At 40.6% G+C, this 21,244-nt stretch overlaps 1 protein-coding gene across 5 annotated transcripts in view; it reads right to left on the reverse strand.

The window, feature by feature from the left end:
* Positions 1-13,799: 13,799 nt before the first annotated feature.
* Positions 13,800-21,244, reverse strand: part of plxna1b (plexin A1b) — a 179,141-nt gene continuing 171,696 nt past the window's right edge. For all 5 annotated transcript variants that reach the window (XM_026306156.2, XM_026306158.2, XM_026306159.2 and 2 more), the window contains 5 exons: positions 19,913-20,103; positions 17,525-17,694; positions 16,970-17,182; positions 16,717-16,867; positions 13,800-16,232 (listed from right to left, as the gene is read on the reverse strand). In XM_026306156.2, the coding sequence (XP_026161941.1) occupies positions 16,137-16,232; positions 16,717-16,867; positions 16,970-17,182; positions 17,525-17,694; positions 19,913-20,103 (821 nt within the window). In that variant the 3' untranslated portion in view covers positions 13,800-16,136. The remainder of the gene's footprint in view (positions 16,233-16,716; positions 16,868-16,969; positions 17,183-17,524; positions 17,695-19,912; positions 20,104-21,244) is intronic.

Consider the following 21,244-nt stretch of genomic DNA (forward strand, 5'->3'; position numbering starts at 1 on the left):
GTATGCTCACAAAAGCTTTCTGACTTAAATATTCAGTATGGGAGTGCAACAAAGAAAGAGAGAGGCTTTGGCCTGTATTGTTTCCTCTGCACATCATTTCTGCTTGCTCAGATCTCAGAAGACAAAGGGAAGAGGAAAGGAGGGCACTTGAGCTGGCAAAGTACAGCTATGTCTGTGCACAAAATCTGTGAATCTTTTGAAAAATGATCCTTAATGGAGTAAACAGAATACCACAGATCAAAACTGTCAAAGTTGCATCTCATAGGGATTGCCACATCAACAGTATTGTAATATAAAAACCATAAATGTGTTTGATGTGAGAAGAAAACTAAAGTCAAGCTTGCACTTGAGTTGGGTGTGGCTGCTTGTTCACAGTCATATGAATTATGTGCAAGCAGAGTACAATCCCCTGCCATTACATGGGCTATTTTGTTCAATGATTTAAGATACTCATGAGTTGTGTATATCACATGTCAGTCTCTAAAACAGTCTGTTCTCTTTACAAAGCCCCCCCATCCCTCATTCAATAGTAATTCTCTCTTTATCTCTGACTCTTCTCCTCCTCCCTACATACTCATCTTTTCACTTGTCACTTTCCTTTTATGTCAATTACCATCTCCCCCTTCGTCTGGCATTGCTTACCCTCTCTTACACCTTTTCCGATTGTATCCCACTAGTTTCTCATCCCTCCTTTTTTATGTTCCCTTTCTTTTTTTCTGGTAACTCTACAGTCTCCTTGTCTGTGTGCAAAGCTTCTCCACTTGGATATTTTGTCTCCTCTTCCTGATACATTCCATTTATTGACTCTATTGGCATCAGTTCTGTCATTTCCTCTCTCATCCGTCATGCCGCTCCCCTATGCCTCCCTCTGGTTTGTCTGTTTCTTCATTCTCTCTCGTCTCCTAAAATCTTGCCATATTTATTTCATCTTCCTGCAGGACTCATGATGTTCCTGCCTTTTACCTCCTTGGTCTCTCCTCCCTCTCATCGTCCTTCGCCTGGTTCAACACACTCTCTTCCTCTCCAACATGCAGCATCTTCTCTCCTTCTCCTTCTATATTCATCGCAGCAGTGAATGGGTGACCTGAATCTGTCTCTTTGCATTACAGCCCCTCCCTTCTGCAGCTCACGAACACCTTGGAAAACTAATAGTGTGGCTGCCACCTTGGCTGGCATACCCTCATTTGTGTGTATGAGTATAAGTGTGTGCAATTGAACCCGCAATGATAAGGCAGTCAGTCTTTGTATGCTAGTACTACAAATACATTGGATCTGGTTGTGGCTCATGTAAGAGCCAGTTTTTTTTTAAAGCAAAGAGGGTGTATGTGTATGTTGACTTTTCTATATGGCACTGTATGTTTATCAGTATGCCAAGCAGGGACCACTAAATAGATTTTAGTTAGAATGTATCTGGTTTTTCAGAAAGAAAGAAACTCAAGATTATCTCACATTGCCCATGTCTTGAATGTATGTGCATATACTACTGAGTGGGTGTTTGTGTGTGATATCTTGTACGTGTTCGGTGTCTGGTATGTTGCCTGTAATTGCCTATGCCTCACCATCGATCACAGGGCTGTTTTTCTCACGCTTTCTTTGTTCTCTTCAGTCACAAACTTGCTCTCTATACTTCTGAGCTAAAAAAAAAAAAAGTTTTTATAAAAATGATTCTGACAAGTGTTTTTTCCCACAATGAACAAAAGCATAATATAACAAACTTTCTAGAAAGAGATTGTGTGGGGGGTTTGGAAGGGGAGGACAAAACATCATATCTGCCAAGCAGGAAAACAATCAAGGCAGATAGCATAGTTGTCAAAGAGTATGACACCACCAAAACACTGAGGTCCCACCCTGGGAAAATGAAAAACATTGCACTGACACAAAACATTGAGTGTAAATCTCAGATTTACACTCATCCTTTCTCAGACTACATTAACTAAACTTTTATTGTTGTTACTTATTCTTCCAAGCTGCAGCTGCACTAACTTTTCTAGTAAATTCGCTTTGTGCTTGGAGGCTAATGGATTTTGTCAGAATATTAAGAAAAAAATGAATTAAAGTGAGGGCATGATTGGAAACATGGGTTAAACCAGGGAATTCTGTATTTCTACAGTGGATTTAAACACTTTCAAAAGCCGATTGCAAGTCAGAATTCTCAGAAATGTATCCCATGACAAATACAAGAAGTGACAGTGTCACATATAAGTTTGTTTCCAGAATTGGCCATTTTTTTTCTTGCCACTTACAACCAACACTACATCCCACTGTTCTGGTCTTTGCAAAAATGTTTAATTAGAAAATGTCACACAAGGATCACTTCAATCTGGTCCAATTAAAGTACAAATCAGTGAATGCTGCCCTGTGCTTTGAAACCATGACTCAAACCATTACAAATGATTCAGAAAGATGGGATTGACAGATATGCAAGCAGTTTTGTGTATGATGTAAACCACAGCAGCTATGAGCCTAATAACAAGCTAACAAAGAAACGGTAACATGCAAATACAATTCAAGTTAGTGTTAGTGTTACCATACTAACATTCTCTAATTAGCTCTAAACAAGATCAGCTAAGGCTTGTGGGAATATCATTTGTTTTTCAATTATTTAGTTATAAAGAAAAGGAGTAGTTGAAAAGGTAAGTGATCATAAAGGTTGTTAATATTCATCCTGAGAAGGGCATGTCTGTACCACATGCCATAGTAATCCATTTGACAGCACTTTAGACTTTTCACTGAAAACTGCAAATGTCAACCTGCCAATGGTGTGAGAGGAAAGTTGAGTGGTTATTGAAGTCTTTAGGATTTATTGTCAGGGCACCATGACAGTCCATAAACTGATTCTAGTGAATACTTTGGAAGGAATTTGGTAGGGTTTCCAGAACAGATCCCATGTTTTTTCAGTTTTAGAACATGAAGTAAGTACCATAAGTGGTATAAATGTCCAGTCAGGTGTGGGAAGGGTTAATGTTGCTGTCTGTTATACTGTCAATCATCAGTTAAACCATCCAGACCCCAATGATCAACTGAAAGCTGGGATTTTCGCAGTGATTCCTAAGCAGGCAAAACATTGGACTAATTTTTCCTTTAAGAACATCAGTTCAGAATAAAATTTAATAGGTTCCTCCAACAGCAAGAGATGGGTTTCAGGTTCGCTTCTGAAAAACAAAATATGTTCACCCTTCATGCCATACTGTAATTTAAGTTTGCAACTACCCTGATGAAATATTACGTCAAAAGGTGACTCAGATTCTACTGAATGACTGTGCCAAGTGTCTGAAACAGTGCATTTACCTTTTTTTTAAAAAAAACACTATTTTCTAATGATTATAATGGCAGGAAGTTCTTTTTTGGTATATCAGAAATATTCCGCCCAACGGTTGTCGACCACTATAGGGATACAATCCAAGACCTCCTGCTCCTCTGGTCACAACACTTCCAGGCTACCTGAAGAAATATTCAGCTTTACAGAGCAGCTAACAGTCTCTTCCAAATCCTCCCACAGATCTTTTTTAAAGAATCAGTTACATGTTATTTGACAAACATGAGTGGAACAGGACTGGAGAAGTGTAACCCACAGAGGAGCAAGAGAAAAACCTTCCACTGCCAATAATGTCCATAGAGAGAGAGAAAACAGTTCTTCATAGATGCAGTATGTGACTAATGACAAATGAACAAGTATATCAAATCTACATCAGTGGGTGTTTAATGTGTAAATTTGATTAATACTGTCACTTGTTCTGTAGTCTTATGTGGTACATGTTCTGTAGGTGTTCACCTGTCAAACTGTATCTCCATATTACCTTCTTCATGGAGTACTCACTGTCTCTCTTCGACCTTTTAAAACACAAACAATGAACAGCTTGCAAGTCAGATGACTGGGCTCATGCGCTTCACATTAGCAAAGCCACAGATCTTATGTTTAGCCAAAGCACTAAAGAATCATTTTAAATATACTATACATAAAGCAAGCGAAAGAAAAAAATGTGTATGCAGGTCGCAACTGACAGAAAATCAAAAAGGCATTATGTACTGAGTCTGTAAGTAGAGTTGCAGGTTTTAATACCCTAAAGCTCTGGGTAAGGAAGTATAAACGTGTGAAAAGACACAATCCTGTTTATTGTGTGGTTTGTATCTTTGTGCTTTGTTTTGTAATATATTGATTTGTCAAACATGACTTCTTTTGTTTTTCTTTTATGTATATAGAACTTTACAACACACATTTTGTAATTAACCTGATTTGACCTTCTTTTCATATTTGAGAAACTTGATTGACACAAATCTTTTGTCACAGTAAGTGTTAAAGTGCGTAGTGACACACTACAAGAATATAGTCTACAATATGTGTGTGTTTTGTGTGTGTGTGTGTATTTAGGTCCCCAAAAGCAGTGACCTGGACACGATGATGGAATGGGTGCAGTTAAATGGACCGTGGCAGAGGCAGGGGACCCAGTCAGGGAATGCTTTGCTTTAGGTGGCTGCACAAGGGCCTAAACTCAGACACACTGTGAAATCATTACAGTCACAGCTCAACATGCCACATCACACACACTGCATGCAGCGTTGTGATAATATGACATTTTATTGAGAGCACAGAATGCAGTCATTAGCAATGTGTAATACTGCAATGCTTACTGATGCAAATCTGTCTTCACAGCTGTTTGGAGCTGCATGATGAAAAAATTGTATGTTAAAATATATGTGTCTTATTAGCCTAAATCACTGCAGCGTGTCCCACAGAGACCCCACAGAACCACTCCGAGCTCATTTCAGATGTCAGACCAAATTCATTTTAGCTGTCAGGTATAATCACTAGGAGAAAATTTATATTGATATTGATACAAGTACATAGAAAGTAAGTGGTTCATCAGAGCATAGCTGGACTCAGCAGTGATTAGTAAAATTGCTGCAAAACAATCTATATAAAAAAAAAAAAAAGATTTCAAAGGTTTTTAATAGTTTCTGGACAGTGAAGTCACTTCGGTGGAAAGATGCATAGTGCACCTCCAAGCATCTGACTTTAAAAGAAACAACAGCAAACGTTTTGAAGATTTTGTTCCATGTTTTAGGGAATATTGTTGTTTTACAATCAGACATCTAATTAAGAAATGCCGAAACATTTAACAATGACCTGTCTTTTAGCGGCCTGGTGTTTTGTGTGCTGTTCTCCCTGACCTTGCTTATTGACATTTAAATGGAACTGAGCCATCATTGATATTAATAGTTACATCTGTGCTTTCCCTGCTGTGCCATGTCAAAACATCTGTGGTGAGACAGCTACAGTAAGGAGCATAACAAGGGCCTGTGGAGCGCAGATACACAGAATATATAATAAACTGTGACATTCACAAGAAAATGATTACTAATGCTGCTAATGAGAGTGGCTGACTGTGGCACCGTGTAGCATCTCTGTCTGTCATCGATCTGGCTGAGGAACCTGGCTTTCACAAGAGCTCAGGTGGAGGAAACTACAGAAGAGGATGATAGGATGACTGCCTCATCTTGGCAGCACCTCCCCAGACTCTTGGCTTCTTTCACCTCCTTCCACCTCTCCTTCCTTTTTTCTCCCTCTCTCTTCCACTTCTTTGCCCCACAGGACACTATAGAGCGATGGAGGGAAACAGAGCCCGACCTCCTCCACCTGGTCATTACCAGACACACACCTGCTGCCTCTGCTTTCATACTCTTTCCTCTTTTAGGTTCCCTGTCATCACTGAACTTTGACTAATTGGGATATCTATTTTTCTCCATTTTTTGAAAGTCTATGCATGTAGGCGTGCACTAATCCAAACTATATTTGTATTTTTTTCAGTCTTTAAAAGTCAACAACCATTTTCTATGTGTGTACATGGTTTGTTTCTAATGTACATCTATAAATTGTACATCTCTACTGGAAGACAAAATGCTTTGCCTTTGCATGAAGTGCAAGGTGAAATGTGTTAAACCAGTTGTTACTATCACTCTCAACTCTCTCTCGACAGTCCCACGATGACTCCTGTCTGACAGGTTTCCATGACTACCTGACATTGAAGGCACCTCTCCATTCATCTGAGCAGCAATTGCTTACACTTCTCCCATCTCTAACCTTCTCTCTCTTCCTTTCTGTCTGTTCCACCACTTTTTGCTCCTGCAACACAAAATGCCGTCCATTCAGAGAAGAGAAGGGAAGGTCAAGGCTGCTGGCTTTTTGAAAGCGCTGGCACTGGAAGGACTGAACTAAGTGCACAAAGGTGGCAGAGAGGGAGTGACAAGAAACAGGGGCTTTAAAAATGTTATGGCCAATGGAAAAGGCACCAGGAGTCCTAAAGGTAACTTCTTCTCTCTTTGCTGCCTGGCTCTGTGTCTCTCTGCGTTGCAGTCATTTTTTTCTATTAAGGTTCTTTACTGGACTCCAGGCCTTCTAAACATTATTGCATGATTTCTTATTGTAAAAAACCACCATTAAGAAATTCCAAAGTGAAGACAGTTGGCCTGCTGTGAAAGTGGATTTTAGATGGATGTGTCCACGCAACACTGGAATAGAGCACACATTTAGATGCAGTATAGTCAAATATATCAAAATCCTCAATTCTTCTGTAGCACTTATTTGTTACCTAAGCACTTTATGTGTTTCAGTCATATCAACATGTGCATTCATTCTCAGTAAATGTACTAAAGAGAAATGAGACGAGCAGGAAATCCAATGGTCTTTGGTAGTGAATAGAATATTCTTTATGTACTCTGTGTACAAGCTGATGTATGAGTTAGCAGGGAATACACACTGTAATATCCTCGCTACAGTACATAAAAGCACATCTGAACATTTGGCAGCTGGGCTGACTGGTAGGTGGGTAGAAGCAGCAGAATTTTCATATCATGCAATAATTCAACCAGCAGCTTGCAGTGCAGAGTAAGCAGCAGCCTGGGTGACGACCACGTCAGTTTGAACATACAGTACCAACCTGTTCTGTGAAAATGCAGTTGATTTGTGTCTTAAAAGGAAAGTTTGAATAAAATCAATTAGTAGTATCTACTGTATAATCTCTGGACTGGACAGGTATGTGTTCGGGGAAGGAAACAGGATGTCGGCCCTGTGTGTCGGTGATAGTATGTATGATCTATGGGGTGCAAAAACGCATGGCAAAACATTGTATTTTTATGGGTAGGCTTCTGAAGCCTTAAGATTCAGCAGTATGTCCTCCTGAGTAGCTTTCATAGGAATAAATTTGGTCCTACCTCATAATCTGGTATCCAGCTCTCCCTAATATACCCATGGCCTCCCCCTGTTTCCAGACTTTAAAGCTTACTGCCTCCTGGCTATGACTTCATATTGAATGGACAGACATGAGAGCAGTATCCATCTTCCCACCTAGCTCTTGGGCAAAGAAGCAAATAAGTATATTGCTGACTACTCATATAATGTCATAGGTATTAGTACAACAAATGTCAAATGCTTGTATGACTATAATACACACAGGACATTACATTGAATCTATAGACCAGAGGGAACAGAAGCCAAGCTGTGGTTATGACTGAGGGCCACAGCAATAACTTCACAAATGTGGGTTTCAGTTATGAAACTTAAAGGTCAATAAGAAATCATCTGCTGTAGGCAGGAAGCGATGCCATAAGACACTTGCACCAGCAGGTGTAACACACCTTTCCAGAGCACCAACATACAGTCATTAACCTATTCACTTATCTCCCTGCCACAGTGTGGTGAAGAACTGCACACTGACAGTTAAACCTCAGTCTCCAGGTAGCCGCCAGCTCTGTTCTGCAAACACCCACACCGTGCTCACACACACACACCCGCACCGTGGCCTCATCCCCATGGTTAATTAATTGAACTAATTAAGGATCTGTGTGTCAGTTCCATTGCCAGGCAATGTCCGTGCCTTATCTCCTTCCCACAATGCACTTGATCACAAGCTGCTGCGTCTAAGACATGCCCAAGAAGTGATTAATTAATTCATGAGCGCTGGGTTGACGTACCATGTCCCTGTGACATCAAAGAGGTGATATAGTGGTGAATGCACAAGGGGATGGTGGTTGTGTGAAGGTGTGTTAAAGTAGTATGTTCAGAACTACTCTGTTAATCACACATGAAAGACAAGCTGAATGTGAGGGTGAAAGAGCAAAGCTTAAGCATCTGGCACCCTCTGATACATCTAATCATCATTAATAACTTAACTATAAAATGCATTAGAAGTGAATGTTCTAAGCTGCTTCACCTACATTTATCTATGAATAAGGAACAAAATGTAAACATATTTTTGTCCATTTCATCTGTTCTATTTTGTTATCTTTAAAGAACATGCAATGTAGTTTTATCTTTTTTGGACTGCTATGCATCGTAGCTAATTACCGAGCAGGGAAATAGACAGAATTATTTTGCTTATTGTCTGAAGAACTGCTCTTTCAAGAACCATTCAAATAATTGGAGAAAAATAAGCAACTGAAAAATATGTACATATCTATTTGACTTCTTTGTTGTGCCCCCTCAAAAGCTTAATGCCACAATGGACCTAAAGAGATTCATTCTTCTCTCGGAAGAAAACCAGTGCCTTTTAAGTCGGTTCACTGAAGCTGCAAGACACAGGGAAAGAAAAGTGCAGCCTAAGACACACATTTGAAGATCAAAGAGGCCTGTATTGTGTGTTTCTGGGTATGTTTGTGTGTCTGTGAGTGTGAGGGTTAAACACAGAGAAGGGGTCGCTGTGGACTGCAGCCATTAGGAACAATTTCGAAAGCATTTCATCAATCTGACTTGGACCATCAGCTGCTTGAGTCATGATTAAATGGATTGACAGTGCCTTGAGTGGGAAGTCCGCAGCTGACTTCTCTGACCTCCAGACTGCACACAAAAACGTTTGTGCATGCACAAACAGAACCGATAATAAAATGCATGCAAGTGAAAGTGTTTCTGTGTGCACACACACACACACACACACACACACACACACACACACACACACATACAAATGCATAAAGATGCTCACACTCACGTGCACAGCTGATCTCTCCATTCTTCAGTGGAGGTATGAGGGGTGGATGTGATAATCGGACAGACTCCTCCAGATCCTGGGAGACGTGACCCATCACTTGGCAGGGCAGACAGGCGAATAAGACAGACTGCTTCCTCTTATTTAGTCTAGGGGGTCTCCTGACATATATATGTTTGCACTGTATGTGTTTGCACTGTATGTGTCTGTATGTGTGCATTTAGGGAGGAAGGGAAACTTAAAGGTGAAGAAAGTGATGCTTGGAAGTCAATTTAAGCCCATAATCGATTTGAAGTGGTTCAACTCAAGAGGAAAATTGAGGAAATATATCAAAAAAGGAAACAGGAATGCCTAAAATTCTAGTTTAAGTGTTCTATTAAAACACTGAATATCATCAGTCATGAGTGACTGGGCTGTGTTCAGCAGATTAGGTCCAGGAGATACTATAGAAGACCTCTTTAAAAGCTCTGCAATGCTCTATATAGATTGTCAACCCATGTGTGTTAATCAGACGTCAGGATGCTTTAGGTCAGTGGAGCAGGGAATGGATTTTCTCTAGCCTTGACAGGGAGACACCGTCCATAATGGTCTCTACCTGTGGAGAAATTAACAAGCCAGTCAGAACAGAGGAACATCCGCCAGTGAACTTTCGCTCCACCTCAGAAACTAACGTGGAGAAAGCTTCTCTTTAAATGCAATCGCTGGCTCGAAGAAGGGGCTTTTTTTTTTTTTTTTAAAGGACATCTCAAGAGTTCAATAACACTGTGGAGAGGTTTTAGTGATAAATGCAAGTATCAAATATTGTAGTATGAAGGTAGTACAAGCCACATTGATCTAATATGATTTTGTTTACAAACTGGAACCTTACTTAAGCAAATTTGATCAGTTGATGTTGTATGATGATGATTCATGTGTGATGAGGTATAAAATGATCACCAGTTTTTTTGTTTCACCTTTTTAGTGAACTTGTTTCCAACATATCACCATATATTTACACTTATAGTAGGGAACCATCCATGTCATTTTTAGTTAATTATAAGGAAGAAAACCAAAGTTATCACATATTAACTTTTGAAAATGGGCCAAATTGACCCAAAGACAACAGGAGGGTTAAGAATGGGACCAGAATCCTCAGTATTTGTTTTATACTAAAATGCACCCAGAGATTCAGCTAAAGATGAGATGTTTCATATCTGCATGTCTCCACTATCAGAGTGAAGCTCCCTGCTTGCTTTGCATGAAGTAACTGAAGCCTAGAAGGAATTTTTGCACAGAACAAAGACAGTCAGACAGATGCCCTGTGCTGGAGCTCTGGTTTAGTGTCCACCAACTCTGAATGAAATGTCTGGCTCATTAATGTAGCCCCACAGTGCTATTTACCAGCTACTGCAGTTGCTTGTGGCTGTAGTCATTTTAAAATGCCATTTTGTTTTATGTGCAGTGAGTTTATCAATATCTTTTTGTCAAAAGAAACATTCTTGGCTGCGTCTGGAAAGAACTAATTGAACTGTTATATTTAGGTGGCCTGCAGAGGGAGGTGATTATGCTCTGTGGATTCTTTGTTGCACAAGACATTTTTCATACACACCAACCTACCATCCACTGTGTAGATAAAAATATTCATTAGAGCAACCTTAGTTCTGTCTGGTTACAGGTTGTCGGTGTGCATTCAGATTCATAGCTACCAGATACCAAAAGACTCTTCAGCACAGACTGCTCTTTACTAAATATTCATGGTGTGACTGTGTTTATTTGTGGTGGGCTGAAGGTTGGCAGCACCTGTACATAACGCCCACTCATCTCCCCCAGAATCTCCCGCAACACACACACACACACACACACGCGCACACAGATTTTTCTGTGCAGCATTAGTTAAGAACGGTGACAGTAATCCATGTGGTAGCCACCCACAAACAGTCACGGCTGTCACCTTCACCTCGCCAGGAGCAACTGAACCGCTCACTGGATTTAGGGGCCCTATAGATACCAGTGCCACTCATGGTGCCCTGGTTCCACCAGGCTCTTGATGCAACACACATTGACAGATACCAAAAGACTCTTCAGCTAAAATAGAATTCCAATTTCACTATGTTCAGCATGTGATAAAACATGAAGCTCTCTTCAATAGTAACTAAAAAAGATTAAAGAGGAAAGGGGAGGGGGCAAATATAGATCATGGCTTTATTAACTATGGCAACAAATTTTGCATGCAAAGAAATGTGGAGGGAGGAGGGAAGGGGAAGGGAGGGGTGGAGAAACGAGCATTTTGTGCTTTGCAAGGAATTTATCATAATGTTCGCGCTGCAAGATCATTTGCCTCTTGACAGGATCATTACGAGATTCAGTGCTCCCACGACCATTACGCAATTTCAGCGTTCCTCCTTGGATGGAATTTTAATTGAATTAGCCCGGCTGGTTACACATGGTGCAAACGATAACATTTTCTGTCTATCTGGGCTCATTGAATCCACTGGGGGGTGAGGGTGGGGGTTGGGGGGGGAGAAGTGCTGACAGTTTAAGGCAGGCCATGAAAAAAAAAAGACAAGGTGGTTTTGGTTCATTCTGGTACGCTTTTCTTCCGGGTCTCTCTCTCTGTTGCTCTATGCCTTCCTGTGCAGCAACAATACCTGCCATGAAAATGATCAGCCTAACCTATCTGAGCCAGCTGACACACTACTGTATTATACACTCAGAGCCACTCTTCCATGTAAGTGCCCCTGTAAGCTAAGGGCAGTGCAAGCATGATGTATGGTTAGGGGGTAAACGTGTTAGTATTAACACCTCCAGAGCACAAACCGCCACCAGCCACTCGAAGTACATTCCCATAAGAATGATTAATGATGCTGCTCGCGTTATGAAAGGCAGAGAGACGGAGGAGGGAAGCTCCCATGCTGCAGGCTGACAAGAAGGTTTCACTTCACTGTGAACATTTTGAACCTTAATTCTCATATGGAGGAAGAATTAATATGGACTGGGCACTGTTAGAAAAACCTCAACACTACAGGTTTGGTATGGATAATAAAATGCTTTTTTTTTTTCAGCATCACTAAGGGATATAAACAACTAAAATGCCAGGAAATCAACCTCAGCATTTAATGTTATATCATACAGTAAAATGGAAAACCTGTTCCTCTTCGGGCTCAGCTGAGTCTAGTTTCTAGTCTTAGAGTGCTTCTTCCCAAAGCACATTGCTTCCACAGATAAACACTGCCCTTGTCAAAGCTGCTCAGATCATTGCTTGCTCCTTTTCCCTGTTTCTAAAACATCAGTTTCAAGAACTGACTGTTCAATTGGTGACTAATACATCTCACCCCTCGATAGGTGTCACAGTAATGAGATAGCATTAATCAGTTATTTACCTCACTTCTCAGTGGTTTTAATGTTGTGACTGATCAGTGTATGATCTTCGAACATAAAACAGACCTGCATCAGTACGACTTGATTCATCCACCTATGTCATAAAATAAAAATCCAAGTCTTATTTTATTTAGCAAAAAATGTTTAATCTCTCCTTGATGCATGTTTATTTACAAGTAGTAAATCTGCAAAATAGGAAAAAACAATATTTACACAATGAATGTTAACCTGCAAACTTGTGACAGTCGCTTCAAGTCTGAAAAAAATTTATCAGTTACTATAGTATTAAAATTCATTTGCCAACTCTGTCTGAAATTCATTTGCTTTGTGTTTCCTTGGATCCTATGTAACTTCCATTAAAAAAGAAAAACAAAAAAAACTATGGAGTTTTCCAGAATCAGAAGAAAGCAGGAAATAAAGGAACACAAAAAGATGCCAGGGCAGTTGATTCAATTATGGTCCAGAAAGGCAGAACTGTGAATAAGCATGTCTAAACATTTGAGAATAAAACATGAGACACATGACTTTGTGCTGAATCTGCTCACACTGAAGGCAGTGCAGTAAATTTCAACTTGTTAATTTTCTGATTTGATAGAAAAACAGCATAAAACCAAGCAACTCCCTGTCAAACTACAGTCGGTACATCAGCTGCTGATGCTGGTTTCTCCATATGACTCTGAATGCTCTTAGACAACGGACATACTTCAAACCACCTAAAAAAAAAAAAATACAAATGAGTTATCACATTGAACAGTGCAAAATGAAGTATAGAGAAGTGCAGCTGTAAAGTTTCTCTAAAGATGCATCCAGAGTTGCAAAGCAGGCCAATCTGAAGGGCAAGTAGCCATGCAAATGAGAAACGAGCCAACACCCTCAGCACTCATTTAATCAACCAAACTACATCCAGAATACAACACAAATTAAGCATGAACCTGAGAATGGATTGAAAATGTGATCTTTAAAAAGCCTTACCAACTGGACTCTACAGCCTCAGTTGGATTTTGTCTGTGCCTCTGTAGGGCCTGAATGGATTTGTCCCTGCTGTACATTGTACACACACACATCATTCAAGGGTGTGACACCAGCAGTCACCTTCTTCATTGCCACATGATCTATAGCAAGAGCACCAAAATATACCAATACAGCAATAAGTCAGCTGTATAATGAAAGAAAATCATGTCTAAAATGTTGATATGGTAGGCTAAAAATATTTTGGTGAAGGTTTTGCAGTACTCTTTTTCACATATGTAGCTAAGAGCAATGAGTTCATTTGTGCAGCCAACACAAGATGGGCAGTACAGTCCCTCATGACTGGGTATTGGTGGGGCAGAGTGGACTATCAAGCCCCGACAGGTATCCAGTTGCAGTAGGCTCATATGCAGCTCAAGCAAGCAATGCCACATGTCAGACATGATGGGTTGACAATTTGGGAAGTGCGCTCACTAGTCTTGGATTTGAGAGGCCTTTTTTTTTTTTTTTTTTTTAAGGGACCTGGCATAAAAATGGACAATGACAGCATTTATGATCAGCATAAAATGACAGCCCTACTGGTTGATAGAAAAACAAGGTACAAGAGTTAAAGCAGCAAGTCACATTTCCATCACAAATACACAGATGCTTATCTGATGCAACAATTTCATTTTGATCCTCAAGATCAGGAAAATAAACCTTGAGTTCCGTCAAGTACTTCAACTTCAGGCAAACCGAAGAGAATTTTGTCTTCTGTGTACCGTAAAATGTACAATTTACATGTTGAAAAGAAAAAGACAAAAACAATCAAAAGAACCTGATTAAAAAAATGGCAAACAGCTTTTGTTCATCATGAAAAAGTATACAATTTACAAATGAAAACAGCAACAAAATCATTATACAGACCACAGTTTGGTTTTTCGGCAAGCAGGAAAAGAAAAGAAAATCAGAAAACATTATCTCTCACCACAAAGTCAAATACTATGACTTCAAGACTTCAAAAAAGGGAAACAAAGAAATCCTCTTAAGAGAGCGATAATAAAAAAAGCTTAAGCCACACACGGCAATAGGCTAGTTTGAAACAAGAGCTGCAGGCTAAGGGGAGGATTACTCAGCCTTGTGTAGCTAATGAACAAAGGTGTCTCACCTCTGTATCTTTTTATATCCCCTCTTCCATGGATAACAAGCTAATACCCCTGTCTCAAATAGATAGGTTAAAGGTGGAGAGAAACACTCAGTATATCTTTTCCATGCCCCTCTATTTGGGTATTAACATTGAGAAAATGGGGGAAAAAAATGGCTTTTGGCTCATAACAGCTTTTCTCACTTTGTTTCAGCACTGAGAGGCTGGGCTAAGCTCCGCCTGACCTAATTGTGGCTCCTGTAAGAACGTAAACAGAGTCTGAGGGCAGAGACTTTGGCTTTACTCTTACAGGACTGTGTCCGAAAACCAGACCCTTCAAGGGATGGTTAACACAAATCCAGGGCATGTGGAATCCTAACAGTTAGCTATGCTGGCTACATGGTAAAGGGGGCAAATGGGAATATTTCAGGTAGTGCAATGTAGCTACTTCATTGTTCAGTCAAGGTACCATAGTCCACTAAATTGTCACTTCTTGACCCTTTACGAAAAGAATCATCTGTGGAGGCAGACACCGACATGGCCATGGTAAAGCAACAATCCTGCGAGTATATATTTGGTTTCCTGAAACCAAAAGATTGCACTGATTGAATTAGAAACAACAGCAACTTCATGTTATCACCATGACACCATTAACTGTCCAAACTCCTGGAGACAGACAGCTGCATGTGACGTCTCATTTCCCGCCATTTTCAACAAGGATCTCATGATGGGGTCTTTACTCGAACAATTCTTTTCAGTCACTAGGCATGTTCATATTTAAACTCATACGGTTGCACATTCCATCTAACAAAATGTCTTTGCACTAAACAACATTCAAAGAAAACATGGCACAGTACGACTTTTTTGTTTCTTTTTCGTAGTTTTTTTTTCTCCATTGTTTTTCTTGTACTTGAAATATCAAATTATGTTTTATTGTTGTATTTTTATGGTTTGTTGATTTATGATGAAAAGGAAAACATTTTTTTTCTCCCTAATCTTTCTTTAAAAATGTAGCTGTATTTATATATAATATCTATATAGTCTTCCTTTGTAATGTTTCTGTAAATTGTGCAAATTCAGCAGTAATACAAGTGGCGAGAGATCAGAGAGTGGGCAGTTGATTACATTTATACAAAAAAAAAAACAAACAAACAAAAAAAAAACAAAAAACTAACATCCTGTAAAAGTGCGACACATCTTGGAGTCACATGACCGAGAGAGCCTCTCTCCACTGGCTCGTCACAGATTGGTCCATCGTGCCAGTGATGCCATATTTGGAGTTCCTTTCCAGGCTTCCACTGTTTCTTTTCTGACAGTCGCTTCATCCCAACAAAACTCCTGAAATCAAAATGAAGGAAACCACAAACACCAACATCCACAATAATGATGCTGTCAGCTGACATGTTTCTCCACGTATGTATGTGTGAAAACGTCCGGTGTCCCAGTCACTCACAAAGACACGCATGGGGCCCCCACTGCATGGGGCCGCACACAAACACACACACATACACATGTAAGCGTACACAGGCCCGCCCATCTCTGCCGAACCCCCCCATTTTGCAGTTTACTGCTTTAGTCATTTTGCAGTTCGTCTGTTGTACTGTTGGGGGTTGGATTTTTGTTTGTTGCCTGGATGAGAGGAGCAAGGGAGAGAGACAGATGGAGAGGACGAGGGAAGAGAAGGAAGAGGTGTAGGTGCAGGATGGTCCTCAGCTGGTCAGGGCCATTGTGTCGATGACCTGCTCCAGCTTGCTCCTCAGTCTCTGTCTCCTCGCCTGCTCGTCCCGCTCCAAAGCTGACAAGATCTGAAGAAAAGGGAAAAAGTCAGTGAACAAAACAAATGTGTATGTTCTCCCAAACAAAGCGGGCTCTTTCATATTTGATACAGACCAGAAATTCTCATAAACCCTGGTAAGTCCAGTGAAGTTGATGGCATTAACTATAACTTTCAACTACAGCTCACGTCGTAATGTCCATTTCCACAGCACTAATTCCATCATTACCAGAACAGAGTCGTGTCAGTCGCCACACTGCTGCTCAGAGTTTCTATCTTTAACAGAAATACCTGTTTGTCCACCTGTGAAGCCCAGTTTGTCCACATTTCTCTCAGAGCAATATTAAGCAGTTGTTGATGAAACACAGCAGTTCCAGTAGATTTTTCATATTAATGGTCTGTCAATAAAAGGCAGACTAAAGGACCCCTAATGTGAAAAATCTGCCGGAAGTCAATGAAAACTGTATTTCTGTTGAAGAAAAACTGTGAGTAGTTATCACATAGAATTATCTCACCTCGTCCTTGTACTTGACGATGTAGGTGTAGATCTCGTGAAGGGCTGACATACTGTTGAACTGGTTGGCATGCAGACGTGACTGCTCCGCCAGGTAGGCACTCATGTCCTGGTCGCTAATGGCCGGCATCCTGGAGATGTCAGAGTAGTACCTGGGAAAATGAACACCAAAGAAAAAACAAAAAGGTAAAATCTTGCAAATTTGATGTAAAAAGTCAAAGAAATGACAAAACAAATTTAACATTGTCATGTACCTTTCTACCCAGTTCTTATAGTTGGGGATGTCTTTTGCGTAGAGCAACTTGTTTGAAGGTGAGTCCTTCCCTAGTTTGTGCTCTGAAGTTGAACACGAATCCATGAAGGTCTGAGCCACCACAGACAAGCAGGCATCTGTAATGCTGTTCTTGTGGATGTCAAATACAAACTGCGGGTTCTTGATCACATTCACCCAGAACCTCAGTGGGAGACTGGAGGGATCGAGGGGCAAAACAGGAATGAGGCGGAATAGAGAGAGAGGAAGAGTTAGATGGACTTTACAAGCTGCTAAGGTGCATAGAGGACTGCAATGAATGATGTTGCATACACATACTGCCCCAACAAAGGAGGAGTCACTGATAAAACACCAGAGGCAGGGGAAATAAAAATTCTGTACACTCTGCTACACTGTCAGTGTAAAAGAGCTGTGTAGTCGCCAGCTTACAGTTCACATTTTTTTCCTACAGCAGCTTTTTCACAACAACAACCCACAAACCAGCTACCAAAAAACTCCCAGCGGTGTCCCTTCATGGCATGTGGATGTTCAAACTCACCAGTTGCTCTTCCAAGTGTGCCGCACATCCGGGTCTGATATGCAGTGTTTGTCTGCCTGCTCGTCCAAGAAGTCGAACATGTACTTAATGGCGAGAGGCAGGGCACTGCCTCTGTGTGCTGTGCTGAAGATGGTCTCAAACAGGTCATCAACAAACTTCTGGAGCGTACCCTGAGTAGCAGAAAGAAAAACATTTTGACTTTCCTTCTGCATGCTCACAGATATATCAGGATTTAACAGACTTTCTAATGCGCACTGCAGTGTTGTGATTTAAAAGCCAATGGGATATAGGAGCCTTCAAGAGTACACAACATTTGAAAGAAAATGACTTTAAGGAACAGAAATTGGTCTTCTGCATCTATACATTTATTTTTACCTTAAATGTAAAGTATTCTTGTTAGTTACACTTTATTAAGTACTGAGCTGTCGAGTTAGAGCACCATTAAACCTTAGCCTCTGCCTGCACATTCCTCTTTGCGGGTGATGGTCTCGCTGTAGGCGATGTCTGTCAGCAGCAGCTGTTTGAGAATGACAGTGCTTTGCTTTTAGAACTCCAACTTTCTGAGAGTTTGTGATGATGCTGAATGCTGAGTGTTTCTACAGTATTTAGGATGGGCCCCAGTGAGAGTTAAGCCTGAGGCTGTTCTGCGGTATTTTCGCACCACATCACACAACTCCTGGAGATTCTGAACACTTGCGAACTCATGTGAAGTTGAAATGATGTGATATTTCCCACAAGCGTTCACCACCTTCCTCCCTTCCATCTTCAAGCATCCAGGCCACCTTTTAGAAAATCTTATTCAAATCAGCCAGAAGTTGAATGTGCAGTTTTGTATACATTCACACAGCGACAAATCAGCTTCCTAAACACACAAAGCTGTGGGGGCTGTAATAAATGAGAACAAACTGCAGCGCTCCACATTCCACCCATTGTCTTCCTCTGGCTTGCATGTTAATCATTTCCCAATCGAGGCAGCACTGACGTCGCTAACCTTGCACTTTCCTACCTAGAGCTTGAACAATGGAAATCTAGAGCTAATGAGTGAAACATCAGGTCTCCCCTGTACTATCAGGGTGAGCTGAATCACCAAGATAGTTAGCATTTGCAAATGAGAGCAAAAGTCTAACACTGTCTGTCGACCGTGTAGGTGGTTTCTAAGTTTGTGTTTAGAAGGTATTGCTTAATGTGTATGGTTATGTAGCACAATTATGGTGGAGCTTGGTAGCTGTGTATTCTGTTTATACACTGTAGGCTGAGGAGAGAGAGTTGCCAACTATCAGTAGATTTATATACTTGAACCATATTTATTTCTCACTTTTTCATAAGTTAATGTCAGACATTTATTATTTCTTGGACCTAAAATTAGCTAATTTGGCGTTTCTTGAGGCAAGCTATTCTGTCTGTACCCTTGTTGTGTCCCTGCACACAGCCAATGCACGCAGTTGCATACAGCATACTCAAAGAAAGTGGTGTTAATGACTCTATTTTTATGTTATTTTATGTTAATGATTGAGTGCATGGCTCAGAGGAGAGAACTAGCCTTGTTTCAGAGGAAATTTGCAAAAAAAAAAAAAAAAAGGGGGCTTGTTTTTTTTTTCCATAATTGCTTTGTGTGCTTTCTTGAGTTGGCAGTGAAGTGGGGACATAAGGCAAAAACAAACATCAAAAAGTTATTTTCTCTGTGGACATTTCAGTTTCCTGGGGAGATAAATAACCATGTAGGACTGTTAATCCTAATATGTTTTTTCATGTTATTTTAAATTTGCTCTTATTTATTTAATTAAAAGTTTAATGTGGAAAATGTGAGATATGAAAAGTTACAGCTCTTATTTTGCAGGATATTTAAGCTTTAGACCATACACAAGACCATCCCTAACCAACCTTCACAAAACTCCCTCAAGTGACTTCGAAGCAGAAACAAAACCGGGGGATGAAACAAACCGTGACTCATCGCTGTTTCTCCAGGACATAAACACAAAAACTGGGGCTGACTCCAAATAACCTTTTAGATCATCACCTACAGGCACAGGCTGCACAAAGTACCTGAGTATGGGCTTCATAGCTTGGTCTGGAGGATGTGGAAGAATTTGGTGAGTAATGATCGCACAGTGAAGGCCTGAGCATAAAAGCCCTGAGGCCACCAACAGAGGGCCCAGTAATCAACCCAACAGCTCAATAGTCAAAGGTCAACCTCCTAATTAAGAAACATACACTCAATCCTGTGCATATGTGTGTCTTTGTGCAAAAGGTTATGAAAAATATTAATGAGCTTTGAGACCACCACCAAACAAAGGTCAATTGAGGCTGCTGCTAGAAGTGGGATAGATGACAAGGAAGTGGTGGAGTGAGGTTTAGGAAGGATGTATGTGAATATACACATTCCTGTACCTTGGTGGCCAGCAGTCTGGTCAGGTAGATTTCAGAGACCATCTTGCTCCCTCTGTCCCCTTCTCTCTGATCTGAGTGGTCATGGTTCTTGACCAGATGCCACAGTTTGGTGCCACTCTCGAGGTCGGGGGTGATCATGGGAGTTCGGGAGCGTAAGCTATCTGGACTGCTTGCTGTCCTCAGCATGCTCTCTGTGAGGAGGAGGAAGAGGATGGAGGAAAGGTGAATGAAAGGACCAAAACTAATAGAAAGAACATTAGAAAATATGAAGCTGAAAAGGTGTGTTGAGACATATTAGTTTATACTTTTTAAAACAAGTGTTGAAAGATAAGAAGGTGCTTAGGTTAAGAGGGGCTCAAGATGGTGTTCAGCCTTTAGGAAGTTCAGAGGTCAATGTTGTGCAGAATTCGCTGCTCTGGAGCTCTGTCTGCAATATTATCTGAGTATATTAAAAACTTGTGGAGAGAAATCTTATAATGAAGTGCAATCTAATTACAATAAATCTAATGTCATTTTAACCAGAAGGCAGTTTTTTGCTCTCTCACTGCAGCAGGGTTGGTGCTTGCTATTGGTCTGAACCAGGGACCTCTGGTTGAAAAGAGAAAATATAATCTGATTACATATGTAAGTAATCAGCTGCCCCATAACTTAGTGCCAGTAGTTTACACAGATATTATTTTTCTCTTAATTAACATTTTAAGGGAGCCAATTTAAGCTACTCTGGTAGAAAAACATGAATAAGAAATTTCAGGCAGCTACAGAGAGAAACTTCTCTGTGTGAAGTTAAAAGTGTTTCTGAAAGGTGACGGCTTCTTCTACTTGCATGTCACTCTTTCATTCCAAAATAAATTTGTCTGTCACTCTCTCCCCTGCTCCCTCCCCTCCTGCATTTGTTGGACAGTGATCCCCTATTTTGGTGACACAGAGCATTAGGCCTTCAGTTTGAATGCTTGTCACTTGTGTGACAAAGCAGGCAGGGATTGAGAAGTTCCAAATGTCAGGAGAGAATGTGGTCCAGGGAAGTGCAGAGTAAGTGTGATGAAGGTGCTATTGAGTATTATGTGCATGCCACAGTGGCAGAGCTCAGTGAAGACATGAAGAACCAAGGTCCAACACATAACTGCTGGACCTCTGTTCCTCACCATCACTTTTTTCCATCTCTCTCTTTTTTACCATGAGCCCAGTGGTATCTGGACAGTGTTTGGATTTGATGTAGCTGGATGACATTTATTTGGCTTAAAATGAATCTCATTTAAGCAAATTCATGTTGTTCCTTTGCAAAATGCAGACTGCTTCATGCACTCAAAACATGGAGGTAAATGCATTTTCTTG

The sequence above is a fragment of the Mastacembelus armatus genome, chromosome 5, assembly GCF_900324485.2.
Source record: "Mastacembelus armatus chromosome 5, fMasArm1.2, whole genome shotgun sequence".
Taxonomy (NCBI): domain Eukaryota; kingdom Metazoa; phylum Chordata; class Actinopteri; order Synbranchiformes; family Mastacembelidae; genus Mastacembelus; species Mastacembelus armatus.